Here is a 17,459-nt window from a genome sequence, read left to right as displayed (position 1 = left end):
GTGTTGGTTTCAACCAGCAGGGAGCTATCATCCCTCTGCTACTATTTCTGTATAGACCAAAATAGAACAGATCTCACAATCTACCAGTTTAGCCAGGAATCTGCAATTTAACCACATGAGGTGTTTAATTACAAATCTTAAATTGTGGAGTACAGAGCCAAATCAAGAAAAGTATCTCTTTGTCCTAAGCCTTATGGAGCTTGAGAGATATATACTGTATATTTATGTCTGAATTCATGGCCCCAACATCCTGTAACATTGCTACCCATTCATATCTTGAATCCTGAGTTGAATTGTCAGTTTTCCATAGCAAAACTGCCCTCCTCACAGATGAGAGGACAGGCATAGCAAAGCCGTCTGCTTAAAGAAGGGCAACTGCTAAAACTCCCATCTGAGCTACTGCTAACTCCACTGGTGTGGAAAAGCCACACAGACTTTGGAGCACTGTCACTGTGCTTGGGGACATGACAGGCAGAGTTGCATACTGGTTGATTTACAGTGACAGCTTCCACTACCTAATTAACCATAGTGGCACCCATCAAAGCAAGGACCAGTGAAATGCTGACTTAACAGTCTCGCTCAGAGCTCAGCATACACTTTAATACAATCGGTGCAGTTTTGAATCACCTGAAATGCTCATATCACAATGCAATCCCTCCTGTGTTATAAAATCAGTGCTCTAAACTGTGCACAGTGAGCCATTTCATATAACATTAGTACTTTAAAGGTCAGGTTGCTTACCCTGTTTATTTTCATTCTGGCTCATTAAATACTTTCAGTTTAGAATATGCACAAATAATATTTTGGTCCTGGAGGTCCTTATCAAAAAAGCAATGCAAATGGTGACATTTTTAAAGTAATGACACTGGGGGGGGGGGGTAAATTCCTTCTTAGATATGCTGAACATCAATTGAAAGACAAGCACGGGGAGGCAGAATGATTGGAAAGGAATGGTAAATTGGGATGCCAACCTTTCATGAAACTGGATTACAATTTAGCTAAGTAATAGATTCCTAATGCACCCTTTGTGCATCACCACATGGCAATTTCAATGACACTGCATATAGTCAAAAGAATTAAAAGATAAGTCTGCTGAATTCCTTAAATTGAAATTGTTATTATGGTGTATAGCAGTGAAGATAACTCAAAGATCATGGCATTAGAGTAAAGAGAATATGCATGACCAATACAAAGCAGTTGAACTGTTTAATATTCCTATTTGGGTATTGCAACAGTGTATTGTATTTTAATCACCAAATGATTATGAACCAATTTTTTTCCCCCAGGTATCAAAAATAATAAGATCATAAATTTAATATAATTAGATATTTTCAGGTTCATTATCTGGGACTACAGAATTGGGCTTACCCTTACTGCATTCATACTGTATATCTAGTCATTCCGAAGAATTAAAATAACTTCTCTCGGAAATAATCAGCACAAATTTAAAGAATACTTGCTCTCAACACATTTGCAGAAATGTATGATTTTTCAAATGCCAAGTGCTACAGTTTCATCCTTTGTCCACAAAAAGTCCCTCCTCCTAAAGCCCCCAGTCTAAACATCAATTATTCATTGTCTGTGTTTTCTTTCTGCATATAGTTTTTGTTGTTCAGTATCTGATTTCATTAAAATCAACTGTATACACTGTTTACAATTCTGTAAAATAATTTAAATGAAAGGTTGGCTATAGAAATGAACACAGATGGATCATAATAAAGGATAACATCTATTTGAAGCCAAGCTCCTATCAGGACGTAGTCTGCAGTCACTTCCTAAATACCCAGGATATTCTTATTCCAGTGGGTACCATTTGTACAGCATGATCCACAGGAAGAAAAAAAAATCTGTGGGTTCACTTGAGACTGAATTGGTCACCTGTTCCAGATGTCGAAGTCAGCTCCAAAATAAGGACTGGTTTTACCACCCGTGGAGCTCCAGTTACCCGCAGCTGCATGGTCAATGGAGACACGGGTGACAAATGTACCAAAAAGATGTGAATAAACTGTTTATATGGTTACCAAGTGCGGGGAACGAGAAATGGGTCAGTAAATGCATGTGAAGAGTAGGGAAACAATCAATTAATAGGGCAACAATGGCAACCGGAAGATACGCCTTCAGGTTAAAAAGGGGAAGAAAAAAGGTGTATACTTACCTTCCGTTCATTATAATGATGAAAAAACTAATATAATATCCATTTGTAGCTATAATGTAGCCGATTAATTTTCGGAAACTGAAGGTACTACTACTCCATGCAAAGGCTACCATGTTAATAGCTACAGATACCATCATGCTATATTTTACTTTACCTTAGCTCCGGTTATTTATACTAGTTAACAACCCTGCAGCAACCCATTGTGAGAATTACGTCGAAAAAGGGTAGTTCTCGTGAATTTACGAATTAAGTCAAATTGGTTTTCTCTGTGTATTTATGTCTTCACACAGTCGGTTCTATGGAAATGAGGAATATGCTTCTCGCCCAGCGATCTCCTTCCCCCCTCCCCTAGTTCGGATTTCCTATCTCAGCATCAGTGTTCCAATATTACTTTCTCGGAGGTAACGCATGGAGGAGTAGAGGCACAGAATGGCGGACCGAGAAAAAAGAAAACACCCATCACCCGGGTCCCCTTTCCTGGGATTGCAGATTGTCTCTCCTGCCAATTTCAGGTAAGGAGAAAACTACTGTCAAAATGTCTGATAATATTCGTGTTGAGAGGATGCGCCCGGCCGAGGGAGGGATTCTGGCTGCCTCTGACAGATTAGTACTGCAGATAGAGATATCAGACTCGCTGATATTGCTGACTTGAAGATAGGCTGTCCCCCTGTTTGAAGAAGGTAGTGAGTACTAGATGGAGAGAGAATATTGACGGTGGCACAGAGTACAGTTGGTGCGTATTGTTGTGTTGTTTTGTTGCCACATGTAAATTGACGGGGCGTAGCTCCCTTAGGTAAAAAAGCCAAGAATGGAAGACTAGTTCATTTTTCGATGAAACGATAAATATGGATGTTTGTGTTAAGAAGTTTCAGGGTTTTATACATAGTAAATAACGAGGCATTGTATTTAAAAATGAAAACGTGTTGTGTCATATAGCCTAAATCGTTTTTGAACAATGTCAAGAAAGAAGTGGTTTCTCCTTTTTGTGTTTGTTTACTTGAATGTGCTCATTTGAAGGCATACATTTTTAAATTCAGAGGGTAGAATATCTGCCATACGACTGTATTTCCACATAACTTCAATGCAGCTTTGAAAGCCTAATACAAACATCTATCCCCATACTACATTTTTCAGTGAAAAAGCATTTCAGTTGCCTACAATAATCATTTATTAACTTCGCCTGAAATAGCATGATAACATTTTTTTTTTCATCCCAGCTGTGCAACACGAGACCTTTTTGACTAGGAGGGTACAGTAATTTAAATGACTATTACACAATTTATTAAACACAGGTCATAAAAGTATCACAGATCATGTAATGTATAGCCTAATATTCACAATGGGTACTTTTTATATATTTACTGCTGATCATAAAAGCTTAGAGGAAAGTTGAGGAATGAATGAAGAGCACTGGTGAATTACAGTTGGGCAGCCAGGTGAAGTGTGTAATCTCTGGCTATGCCAGTGTCCTATGGGCATTCAGAAATGCAGTGCACTGTGAAACGTTGCCTCTGACACAATGTCCTGCTACACAGAGCAGAGCTTGCCAGGGCCCTCAGATTCTTTGATTGGTCGAAGTGAGTGCGAGCTGCGGTCGATGCACTGCTTTGATCTGCTTCTCCTTCAAGTTAATGGCACTGAAGTGTCACTGGGAATAGTTCATTAACTGTGCATCCCATGTGACTGTGGGAAATCAGCATGTTTAAATTCATCAGATTTATATTGTTTAAATATGATGAACTAGGATGAAGACGTTTTCAGTTTTTTTGTACATAACTTTCCCTAGGTGCTGCAAATAATATAATGTCTTGTTATATTCAAGTGCATGAAATCCTGCCTTAAACTATATAGTGCTTGAGGCAGAAAAATACCAGGATTGATCACATTGAGTAATTTACAAAAGGCTGTTTAACTTTTTCTGTATTTAAAAAAAAATTGCATTGAGCTCATTATATAGAGGCCTAATGTGCCCTTGTGAAAGCCTGGTACATGGCAGATGGATGCGATGACTTCATGTGTGTTGACTCCAAATGTAAATCCCCTCAGGGCCATTTTTTCTCCTTTTTCCTTTGCTCTTAAACCCTTTCCGGAGTAATCTGCATAAATCCCCGGCACTTTGAGCGCAGGGCAGGAACTCAGTGACACAAAAGTGGAGTCATTTACTTGCAACCCTTCACACAGGAGGATAAAATGTGGACCTTTCTTTGGTATAAACATAATCTAAAGGTTTAATGGAGTGGTGCTGGAAGCCTGAACTGCTGGGGTTTTCTGAATCAAAGTTTGTTCTTCCATTGATGAGTGAAACATTGAAGGAAATAAATAAAGGTGGGAATTACTAATGGGATGATTGCTTCAATCTGCTTTGCTGTGGAGCTCCAACCAGCAACCTGACTATTTGCATGCATGTGTGTATTATAGGTGGGGTGTATTATGATACGGTCTCTCTTATTAAAAACAAGGAGGTTAACAAGAACTTAACAAGAGTCAAAAGCAACAGACTGTGTTTATAAATGGGTCTGTATTGGAATTAGGAGTATGTGTAAACCTTAATGTCCATCTTTAGAAATGAGGATCACATCTGTGCCCAATGGAAAATCTCCAAATTAAAGGAGCACAATGCTATATACCTTGTTAGAATGGTTACTGTATCTCCTCCAAAGCAGATCATCTGCCTTTATTGCAGATGTTGCATGCTGGGCACAGATTAATCTCTGGGGATTTTTGTATTTCTTAATCAGTGGGATCTTATTGAAGCTTATGCACTGCTGGGTAAATGGATAAACTTAAAAGGTACCCGCAGAATAGAAGAGAGAGCCCTCCTCTTCTTTCCTCTTAGGAATTGGGGATGGAAGGCTTTCTCCAATAAACCCTCACTGAGTAGGCTCTGAAAGACAGGCTTTACTTTGAAGGAGAGCTTTGAACAGTTAATACCTACTTTTTAAAACAGGCTTCACTCCAAAGCAGTTATATTTGGGATTTTGGAATTTTGTGACAGTAGAAATGACTTTCTATGTTTGCACATTCCTGTATGATGAAATGGTTATAGTTTTATGAATGATGGTGCTAATTTCTCTCTCTACTCTATTCTATAGTACCTTAAGTGAAATTATCCACCACAATTCATTAGGGAAAATACACACATTCACTTGAGCTCTAGACAACTGCTGCTGAGAATTTGACATAATCCACCAGATGACCTTTGGGGTACTTGGACCATTGTGCATCTTGATAACCCGGTGGATTAACTGTATGGCGATTGCAGTTATTTTTTATTGTTAGATGCTTTACAAACTACGTTATTCACCACTAAATGTGGGTCACTGTACTTGTGCAATGCCACAAAGTGTACCTCACAAATAGAAATGGATACTTCCCACCTTTATTATTTTCCTTCATGGGGATATTTGCTACAGTTGTTTAGTACACAGAGCCCATATGGCAACCCTGTGAAATAGGTTTAATTTGATTAAATGTATTACATTTCACCCTTCAACCCCAGCCTGATTAATCTAATTTCTTTGAAAGAGAATATTTGCATCCTGAATTAAAGACAGCCCCGCCCACTGCTTTTGTTATCTTTTGTTATTGAACCCCACGTTGGGCACCAATACTCATTTATACCCCCAGCCTGTCAAGATGGACTCTCAGTGACAAAGTGCATAGCAGATCACCTTCTCTATCCTCTGCCTTCTACATTACGTTTTCGGATGGCCATTAGTTTCTAAAGCAACTGTGATTGTCTTCCTTGCAAACAAATAAATGGACCTGTATTTCGTTTTTTCTATATAGAAGCTTCACAAATTATATGCTTTTATCTGTGGAATTTTGAGTTCAAATAGATTATTTCCTAGACCAGTAATATGCGGCCGGACACTTACAGATTACAGAGACTGGTTAGCCAGGCTAGAAGCTGTAAAAGCTTAGCCCTCTGTCTACTAATGGGACTGTGTGTTGCGTGCATGCATGTATGTGTGGTGTACATATTATACATTTTGTTTTCTCTGTACACTGGGCTATGTTCTGCCCAGTGTTCTTTTCATTTTTCTATTTATTTGTTTGCCTTGGAACTACGGAACAACTGGACTTTTGTAAGGTCATTGTCACATTTGCCTGACTTTGCCTCCTTCCATTATAAAGGACATGTGGTTTAAGAAGACAATTTTGACTGTACTCTCCCCATGGAACTTACAAGGGTTAGTCATATGCTGTATACATTTCAAATGCAAACAAAATAAGCTGCCTGCAATGTTGTCTTTGTTGATCCTGTGTAACCCTGCCAAGTTTATGTGTATGTTTCTGAATGGCCTGGACATTTTTATGTGCAATGAAGGATATTTTTGGTACTCGCATAAATACTCTAATATACACACATACAACCTCTGGAGGCAGAAAATCACGGTACAAGCTGTTTTGGAGTTACCAGAATTGTATTTTATTGCTTTAGACTCTAAACCCAAATGTATGACTTCATACCACCTTTTATGAATTTATGCCTCCATAGCAGCCCTTGTAAAAATGGTAGTCGTCAGAAACTCCTTACAGTTAGAAACTGTCCTTCATTGCACACAAAGGCTGTCTCAAGTCTGGACCAATCAAAAGCAAATACCTTACCTACCTAAATGTAAATTTACCTTAAACTGGCGATAGCTTGTTGCCTGGCACCCAACATTTTTAGTGCCGCTTTGCGCACTCCAATGTGCAAAAGGTAGATCAGGGCAGCAACACTGGGAACCGTAGAAATGGAAATGACCACAGCAATATGGGCTGTTTATAGTACCAAAATATAAATGCTAGCTGGCAGATTTGTACCATGGCTAGCTGAGCATAATGGGTTTAATTTAGATGGTTTAAAAGGAATTACATCAGTAATTACAACGTTACTGAACTGCATTATTTGTGAAAACATGCAATGCAATGCTGATATGTTTCACGGCAGTATCCTTCTTCTGAAGGTCTGTCAGATCACTTTTCACCACTGATAATGTGTTTCTTTCATACCAAGAACGCCCTGTGATTAAGGTGCGATTGTGGTATCTGTCAAAAGGTTTGTGTCTAAATTGAAAAAAGCCTTTTACTCTCTTGATGAATCTTTGACAATTTTGGCTGAGGCACTGTTTAGAAACAAAGCACTAACCTTGTAGAGTGACATCACATCCCCCATTAATGTGTTTACCAATTACTTATTGTCTCCAGGAAAGGGCAATGCTCTGTAGAGACTGTAGAGTGAGTGTACCCACCCACACCTTTTCATCCTCGCTGTGAGTCTGCAGGCTCTAAGTGTAATGAGCACCCCTTTGACAGAATGCATAAAAAGTACCCAATTTGTTTTGGTAACATCTTCTGTGTGTGTGTGTGTGTGTGTGTGTGTGTGTGTGTGCGAGAGATAGACAGAGAGGGAGAGAAAGAAATTGCAGTCATTACGTTGGCAGATCAAAAAAAGATGAGAAAGCAGTGGAATGGCTGTGCTGTGCTTTTAAAACAGTTGTAAACCAGAGTGCAATCTGTTACTTGCATGCTTTACAGGCAGGCCACATGGCCGTGCTTTACCAAAAGGCATGAGGCTAAACTCCACACCTCCACTAGGCAGAGGTCATGGCTTGGATTACTCCGGCTCAGAGAGGATCTCTGGATCTCTGTATCGCTCCACTCCCATCGTCAGACACGCTTTAGCTTTTTCAGAGAGTCAATGAAATTTCATAAAAGTGCATTTCCAATGATCCCTCTGTAAATTTTTATATGTATGAAGTAAAATGAATTGAGTGTTGTGTGACATTTCAGTTCCACACAGTTTCGGTGTGTATGTACGGGGGGCTGCTGTGAGATCTGTATTCTTTTGTGACTTTGCAATGGAAAGGTAAATTATGCAATTTAATTAATGATATTATGATTATTTTAAGCAGAGCCTGTACACTGTCTTACACGGATACTTATTTTAGAGAGAAAAATCTCAACATTGATCTTAGTAATTGGCCAATGCATTCAAATGTGCATAATTTAAATAGGGAAAGAGTAAATATTCTTATTCATGCCTCTTCCTGTAAGTTGTTTCAGACTTTATGTAGTGATGTGTCAGGTTTCTCTGACTGATGGAAGCTAATGACACCTTGGCTCCTGTACAGCTGTGAGCATCAATGAATGTCTCTGCTGGGCCAGTTAATGGGGCCTGGAGCATCTCTGTTTCCCTGTCTGTGTCATTCAATAGTCACTGTGATAGAAGCATATCTTCTAGGTGTGTAACCTTCTCCTGTCCTTCTGGGCCCTAGCCATGGTTGTCCGGAATCGAGGAAGGGGAGCTGTAGGGCATGCTGCTCTGCAGTGAATCATGGGAAGGCTCTGATGTTTTACTCCAAGGCCACTGTTGACATTTAATCTAGTATTGCTTTCTGGTCTTCTAACCTAGTTCAGTGGATTGTCCATAGATAAAAAATAGATTGACAGGAAAGATTTCTCCTTGTCTCAGCAGTCTCCTGTGATGATAGTGCTTGGCACTAGCATGGTAATAAATGAATGTGTTTTATCTTGGAATGTGATTAATACTGGAATATGGAGTAGGACATCAAATGCATATATCCTGTTATGCCTTCAGCTGATGCCCCTTAGACAAGTTCAAATGCTAATGGCGCATTTATTCTTGTGCTTTAAGTCAGACCAGGCCCATACTGCATATAAAGAACCTGAACAAAATCTGTTTTCCTTTGATTTTGATATCTATGGTAATTTCCCCAGATGTAGAACTCCTTGGAGTTCCTGCTATTAGTAGAGCCTGTGCCCAAAGTGGCAGCATCAGAAAATTAGTCACAGACAGCCACACATTCTAACAAATGACATACATTGCAATTACAGGCCTGTGTATTATCCTGGAAATGTAGTGCTTCTACAGTCAGTAAAGATGAAACACACAGACAGCTTGAATTACTGTGGTTAGTGTAAGGCATTCCAGCGTGACAGGGAGCCGATATTGCATTAGAATATTTTTTTAACTGACTAAGTTCAAGTTGCATTTTGTACAAGTTAAAACTAACGGAATACCAAAATGAAAGCATACGTATTAACTTGTGTGGTCTGCAGCTCGGGATAACACTGTCTAGCCTTCTTAGCTTCATGCGTATTGAAGTAGCCCTACCTGAAGACAAGATGCGAGTGAGGTGTTAGTTACTTTTTGAGTAAATCATTTATTATCTTTAGTAACTCAATATAGTTAATGTAATAAATGAAATAGGTTAATGAAGTAAACTATATTTTGCCCATTTATGCAGATATATATTTACACATATTATTCCGGTAAATTAATTTGTTCAACTGTACAACAAGATGTCCCACCCAGAATGTGAAACACTTTTGAGGCAACGAAAGTAATTTTCCCACCTCCTCTCTCACTCCCGTATGTCTTTGTATAGTTTTCTCCTAGTCAGCCTTAAAAAAGACAAACCACATTAGCCCTCTATCTCATTTCTGGAGTGCTGTTGGCACAGTTTCCATAGAGACACGGAGGCAGTCGCATTGAGAGATGTATTGACGTAGCCCGGGTCAACTGCAGGATGAGGAGTGAAGACAGATTTGAAACGAGGAGCCCACGTAGAATCCAGAAAGTGCTGCTAAATTGTCGCCTCTAAAGGAAGTCTCCAAGGATTCTGATTTGCTGTGATTTTCCTGGACAGCAATTGAATTTCAGCCCCAGAGCATCATTATTTCCTTTTTTAAATCTCTTTCCAGCCCCCCTACTCACCACCACCTCTTCGTAAAACTCCCATTACCCTCCCCCCCCCCCTCCTTGGAGAGAGACATAATTACATTAACCTCAACCCAATTGCATTTTCAACTGATTATTGCATGTTGGTCTTGATGTGCAAATGCTGGCAACCTACCGCTAATGGAATGGAGAACTGTAATATCCCCACGGCCAGGTTGATGGATGTCACTTGGGAGACTGGCCTTACATCATCTTCACCAGAAGGAACATGGTGCAGGGAGGCCCACTGTGCTCCCAATACCTCCGCTCCAGTGACACTGTGTTAGCGACTGCCACTTTAAGCCCTGTCAGCCATGTTTCTTTACATAGTAGTTTATACACACCTTATGCTTTTTGAGGAATGACACGACAAGAGGAAGAGCATTAAATGCTTACACTCTGAGTTAGATTTCTTGTTCCCGCTGAAATTCTGAACATGGGTTTGCATTGCAGTGAGGTTCAGAGTGAACATATTTACAGGCACTGTGATGGAACGGTGTGCACGGATAAGCTCTGAATGTGCAATGCTGAGCAGGCGAGCCATTCTCATTTCCTATGCAAATTGATTTGGCCATCAGCGTTCAGCAGCCTCCCTTGTGCAGCACACGGTGTGAAAGTGGAGTTTTAATAGAAACAGGAGTGAAGCACTTTCTCAGCCTCTGTCTCCTGCGCATTGATCAAGGTTGGCAGTACATTAGGTTTTCCTGTTTACCCTGCATCTGAGTCTGAGCAAACAGTCTCAGTGCAGCTCAGGCAACTCTTGGAGTGGTCATATATCCATCTATCCATTATCTGTACCCGCTTATCCTGGGCAGGGTCGCGAGAGATGCTGGAGCCTATCCCAGCATGCATTGGGTGAGAGGCAGGAATACACCCTGGACAGGCCACCAATCTATCGCAGGACACACACGATGCACTCATACACTCATACTGTGTGTGTGTGTATTTGTGAGCTCCATATTGTTTGGGACAATGACATTTTTTCTTGATTTGGATTTGTACTCCACAATTTTTGATTTGTAATCACACAATTCACATATTGTTTGTGCACACTCAGCTTTTATTAAAGGCCATTTTTATATATTTTTATTCCTTAGTGCAGTAAGAGAGCTTTCAGTATCTACTCCTGACTCTACACTTTTGATTGAGACTGCTATGGATGTTTCTCAACATGAGGACCAGAGCTGTGCAGATGAAAGGCAAGAAGGTCATTATGAGGCTGAGAAATAAATTTAAAAAACAATTGGTACCATGTACCATACTGTATATCATTCCATTACGAATGCAGACTTAGGCCAGTTCGCAATAGCTGTTTGTAAAGTGGTATATTATTGAATTGCAGATCTCCTTGTCAAAGAACCAGACAATTGTTTATCATTCTGAGTGAGGGACATTCAAAATAATGTTATAGAATGTATCTTTTGATCAACTGGCCTTCAGATTGCTGAAGATCCCTTCCAGTCTGTAAGTAGAGCAAGTGATGAACCCATCCAACCTCAAAAGCAAATACTGGCAGCAGCATAAACCCTAAAAGAATATCAGGGTAACCTTTTTTATGTACAGTACTGTGTAGCAATAGTAGTCCTGGTAGTATGGCAGTTGTAGTAGTAGAAAATGAAGAAGCACAGATATCAGTAGTACTGGTAGTAAGGAAGAATTATTGATTTGAATGTTAGTTTTGTCAGTATTGCAATGGTCATGAATTATATATTTGCTTTTATCCCCACATCAGTTTGTTGATAGTTGATCCTATGTGAAAGTGTATATCTGGCCGGATGCCAAGGGAATCCTCTTGGCTACATGTCAGTTTCCTGCATTGTATCTGCAGGGCCATGTTGACAGCGTTTAGACACAAACGGTCTCAAATAATGGAAGAATGCATATTGAACAGTAAAATTTCACTTTTCATGGACATGTTCCTATAAAGAGATTTAAAAATATGTTGAATAGTTCACAGAATATGTGTTTATAAGGAAAATGGAATGTCTAGGAGCCATAGATATGATGATGAAATGGGTATAGATTTCAACGAGAAGATGGATGTAGGGATCAATATCCTATATCACTATGCGCTCCTTATACTGCATTTAAACCAGTTGAAAACATGGGATTAAATTTTTAGCTGTAGTGTGCAAAAAGTGAGTGAAAAGCAATTACAACTCTTTTTTTTGATTTATATTTTATATTGTGCATTAAGCCTAATTTGAATACCGCTGCAGGTTCCAGCAGGGCCATAATCAACCCCCTTCACCACTACAATGTTATAGTTCGCTGATGTAAGCTCATTGCTTTGCAAAGCTGATGATTTATTGTGTCTCTAGCTGCAGCTCCACAAATTCATTTTGCCATTGGCCAGAGCTGTGCTGCCCTTTTTGGCATTTAAGTATCTTTGCTGGCCTCGCCTGGGTCCCTTTAAACAGGCTCATCTGCACTGCCCCATGTTGTTTGATATATTCACAATCAGCAAGTGGCGTGCCAAGTGTGGCGTGTGCTGCGAGCCACATGCGGATTTCTGTTTAGGCAACGTGCAAATTGGCTGCCGCTCCTTTCCGGGTGCACCTTCATGCGCTGCTGCCCCGGGACACGTGTAGGTGAGAGGAACGCACTGCGCTAAAGCAGTGATGGGGTTAATGCGCCGCACTGCTCTTCAGCACAACTGACCCGCTAAGCGTCCCCTCTGAGATTTTACAGCCGCCTCCCGTCCCACGATCACAGCCACCCAGCCCGCCGCTACTGCGGGGGGGAGAGCTCGCAGACAGAGGGGGCAACCTGAGCCGGATCAAGCCAGACCATTAATAATAAAGGAGGTGAGCTTTTTACAGGAGGGGCACCTTCTTCCAAGGCACACGCAGAGAGCATCCGCTGATTTCTTATTTCTGTGCAGAAGAACATTCTTGCCCTTGTAGGTCTCTCTGTACTCTGGATGAACCTGGGACGGTGTAAATAAAAAAAGGCATGCTCAGCCGCAGAGAGAGGAGATGCATAGCATTGTATAACAGCCAGCATCATCCCACGCTGCCTGCCATTGCTTCCGGGATCTGGAGACTCATGGAGACCGAATGGCACTCCAGATAAGGGGCAGTGCTGTAATTGCCTCTTAAATCGATCCTGCTCGCCTGCTGCGCTCGTCCCGGCGGATGCTGCTCAGTCCTGCTATGGGATCCAACGAGGAAGGAGAGAGCTGGATGGAGGACCAGTGGGAGAAATGGTAGGAACGTGTGTGGATGCCGAGGGAGCCGGGGTTGTAGGTTGCAGTGTTTCCCGTGGAACAGCGTGACCTTGTGTATTTACGGACCTGCAGTCTCTCTTTCTCTCTTGCTCTCTCGCTCTCTCTCGCTCTCTGGCTCTCTCTGTCAGGCAGTGTCGGGTAGTGATGTCCTTGAGAGTCCGAGGCTGACTTGGGTTTGTAAAAGCAGGGACAAATTCAGGATTTAAATAACAATGGAAAAGGGAGAGGCCGGAGAATAACTCCAAATGCGTGCAGAATGGGATGCTGTTCTGAAAGTTTTCTGTCACTGGGTACTGCGCCTGGTAGGTCATTTGAACAGTCTTGTTGTACTCTTACTGTGATGCATAATATGCAGCATGCAGTGGAAAATGCACAATAAGTAAAGGCCTGCTTCGTGAATGAGTGAATCTGAATGGTTACGTGCGGTCAGTGAGCGCATTAACAAAACGAATAGCACAATGAATGACTTAATGACTTGTGCATTATTTTATATACGATTTGGAGCTCATATGTACCATAAGTACATTAAAAGGGGGAACTCCAGTCAAAATGTTTTATTGAATGTGTAATATGCTATAGTGTGATGTCATGTGCTTCATCTACTGCTGAGGACATAAGCTGCACAGAAAGAAAGAAAAATCACGATGATGTTCATGAATCCTCTCAATGGGGGATGACTTGCTGAAAGCACAGACCTTGTTTGTCACTTGATATTTAAATGATGACATGTAATCACAAGACAATAAAGCTTAAAAATGTGATCGATTGATGATGCACTTAGGGTAACACTATCCCTGAATTGCATCCAAAAACTGAGCAGCAATCAGTTCTTTGTTTACTATGGTTTATTACTGGTGTACTGGCTTTTTTATGAAGGGAGTGGCCTGCAATGTGATCTAATTCTAATTCTAATCTCCTTTGAATAATAATTATAATGATAGTAATAATAATAATAATAACAGTCATAGTAATAATTGTAATAATAATAAAACATGTTAAAATGGCCAGATTTTGATTAGGACATTTGCAAAACCTTTTTCTCTGAATGGCCTTTCAGTGCTTCTATTTCCAAGCTGCTGCCCCATCAGAGGTCATCTAAAGTGCACTGTGCTGTTGATTCGCTGCAGGTTTACGAGGTCACAGTGCAGGTATTTGATTCTATATTTCTGTCTGTGAGATGAGGGACTGTGGCAATCTGCCTTCTGCAGTGAATGCTTCAGATCTGTTGTGGTGTGTATTGGCTTTTCCGTGGTACAAAAATGTCAAGACAATTTTAAAACGATAGTCTGGCACAATTAATTTCCAGCCTTGTGTATACCTACAATTAATTGTTGTGGTGTTTAATCACATGCGACTTATCATCCTTATCATCCTCAAAATCCCTAATTGTTCCTCAAAATCCAATCTATTGGTTAAAAATACCTTACAGGGGCAATTTGCATTGCTTACAGGATGTAGAGGATGCAACTGTTATCAGTGGTCCAATTAACATCAATCAGGATGCAGCTTTGAGTGCAACATTGCAATTTGAATATTTGTTTATCTGGGCATGGTGAGCTTAATGAACAGCTACAACAAGTTGAGGCATGTTAAAACAAAAAATCTTATTATTATGAAAGCACAGCTTTTATCTTGACAGAGCTGCAATATTGAATTTTGTTTTAGTTTAAGGGTCACTTTAATTTTTCCATGACTCGACAATTAATTGTGTCATTGATTTCAATGTATATATTTGTCTCAGATTTACAGCAGTGTTAAATACTTTCCACTCATGTAGTCATGGCACTGTGATATGCATTAATTCTCTTCACTGATACGTATGGAATGTGCTGTCAGAGATATAAACCCATAAACTAGTTTTTACTCAGGTCAATTTTAGTTTGTCACTGGATGTATCTACCTATTTTATCTGGATTCACTAATAGTGGCCTAAATATTACTTCTAACACTTATTCTTTTTTCTTTAAAAAAAAATGTATATATTTTATGCATGTATTTATTTTACATTTTATTCCCATATTTGGAATTGTCAACCTTAATTTCAGGGCAAAGCAGCCTCTATAATTTCAGGAAGACACTGACAGAACTCTCATAGTCCTTAATGCATACTTTTATAGTCCGTAATTTATGCCTGTTCTTTCATTCTCCAGTCCTCCAGCTGAGCTGCACTGTCATTGCATGAGTGTGCATGGCTTAACATCATTAAGCATAAGATGCCAATCAAGAGGAGTCAGTATTGTGCAATGAAAGAGGAATGCCCTGCCAACTGAAATCGTTGTTCCCAGGTTAATGCTATTGCCAATTTATGTCTTGCTGTATGACACTGCAGCCACAGTTAGCCCTGGCACAGTCAGAATTCAGTGTGGACTGTCAATTGCATCACTACCTTGAGGGTTAATGCTGTAGCTGAATGCCCAACATGGTTATTCGATATTCTATAATTTAGTTTTGTCTTTTCAATGACAGCTGATGTAACCCTTTAAGCAGAGGAAAATAACATGTCCTGCCCTGGAGATTGACCCCAGACCCTCTAGTTGTAAGTTCAATTGACTTTGACTGCAAACTCCAGAATGAATGGGGTCAGGGTTCAGCTGGCCCAAGCAATGTCACTCTGACAGTGTAGTCCAGGTCTCTCAGTCTCTTCACAGCCTGTCAGCGGAGGTTAAGCTCTGCATATTCTGATTGGACCTACCTGGCCTTGGAGATTATAGTATCTCCTCTCTCACAGGCTCAGAGCCAACGCAGCACCTCTCGTTCTCCCTTCCCCCAGCTCTCTTACACCGGCAGCCTGTCGCAGTGGCTTTCCAAGCAGGCATACAGGATGTATATACCAGCACGTTTCGTTTTTCAGTCCAGTGAAGAATGGTGTGTTTTTTTAAAATAACGTTTCAATTTCAAGTAACATTGTTTTGTCTGGCTGGCTGCTGGTGGTTTGTGTGAGAGCTACCTGGGGTTATCCATGGGGTCAGCAGACACTCCACCTGATGGAGGTGGGTTCAGTTTAAAAGTTCAGATTGTACTGTTGCAAATTTACATTCTGTTTAAGCATATCTGAATAAAGAGGTCACAGCATGGGTACAATCCCGGTGTACATACAATGAAAGCTTTGCCATTGCGTATGATGTGTGTGGTGTGGGGATGGCTGGTTTAAGCAGCCACACCTGCCCTGGGTCAAGCTAATTAGACCTGGCCAATTGGATAATTGGTGAAGAATTAGATAATTGGCCAGGCTAATTGGACCCAGGAACAGGAGTGGCTGCACCTGTGCGTAGTGAGGTAATCACTGCGCACAGGTTAAATCTGCCATCCCCACCCACACCAGGCAGCTCTCTGTCATGACAGGGTTTAACATCTGCTCATTTGGCTATACCATCTTGCCAAACCCTCGTGGAATAAATGTGGACTGTTTTAACATCTTCTCCCTATGTCTCTGTGCTGGAGGGCCCCAAAGAAAGCCACTTCGGTGGCCTGTGGCAGGCGTGTTTGCCACAATGTGTTTTAACACATTTCTGAACTTTTTTCTCATGACGTATGCCTTATGTGGTAGAGATTTTCATTTATGATGAGAGGAAATCAGAATTAGTTATTCAAAGAGAATCAACTGAACAGTGATAGAATATATATATAAATATACTGACTTATATTTGAGTTACAAATCAAAGTGACCCACATCCTGGGAAAGCCTAATGTTGTTGTAGTCATTTAACAAAGTCACATTTTGTTTTCTCTGGTCGTTATGTGCTGTTGATTATGGTTATACAAAGTCAGGTACGTCTATGTCTAATTCTGGAGACAAATGAAACACAGGTGGAGCATATTGTGCTGTTATTTAAATCGGTTGCATTTGCCAATTATTTCACCTACAGCTATTTCAGAACATTACTGTGCAATGCCAACCATAGTGGGGTGACCTTGTTAATAATTGTCATGTGGTTTTCCTTGTGTGCTTATGTTGCGCATTTGTATTTTCTTAATGACACTTTCATAAAAAAATCTAAATGTGCCATTCATAATTTTAAATATTCTCTCAAGGTAGCCAGCTGTGTATTTGACTTTGTTTTAGTAATACTGCAGTTGAAAGCTGGTTTCTAACACACAATGTTATGTGGAATTCAATTTCAGTGTGTGACATCTAGGCCTGTATTCATTCAGTTTCATGCATGGCTGATTGCAAACATCACTGTTATGGCTGTTGTTTGAAGACAGTCAAAATAAGTTGTTGTTTTGAAACAAACAAAAAACTTGTGTAGTCTAAATGCAACAAATCCGTACAATTATTATTTTTAAAAAAAGTATTTAAAGGGTACGCACTGCATAACGACATCCTCCAAATATATTAGGCCAAA

At 40.4% G+C, this 17,459-nt stretch overlaps 1 protein-coding gene across 2 annotated transcripts in view; it reads left to right on the top strand.

Annotated features, from left to right (window-relative positions):
- Positions 1 to 2,206: 2,206 nt before the first annotated feature.
- Positions 2,207 to 17,459, top strand: part of LOC118228351 (C-Jun-amino-terminal kinase-interacting protein 1-like) — a 40,574-nt gene continuing 25,321 nt past the window's right edge. The window contains exon 1 of one of the 2 annotated variants that reach the window (XM_035419810.1): positions 2,207 to 2,667. In XM_035419810.1, coding sequence (XP_035275701.1) covers positions 2,585 to 2,667 — 83 coding nt within the window. In that variant the 5' untranslated portion in view covers positions 2,207 to 2,584. Of the gene's footprint in view, positions 2,668 to 12,762; positions 13,093 to 17,459 lie in introns of those variants that run through there. The other variant, XM_035419811.1, reaches the window with a different exon arrangement.

This window comes from Anguilla anguilla, chromosome 5 (assembly GCF_013347855.1).
Source record: "Anguilla anguilla isolate fAngAng1 chromosome 5, fAngAng1.pri, whole genome shotgun sequence".
Lineage (NCBI taxonomy): Eukaryota > Metazoa > Chordata > Actinopteri > Anguilliformes > Anguillidae > Anguilla > Anguilla anguilla.
This window is presented reverse-complemented; position numbering and strand designations above follow the sequence as displayed.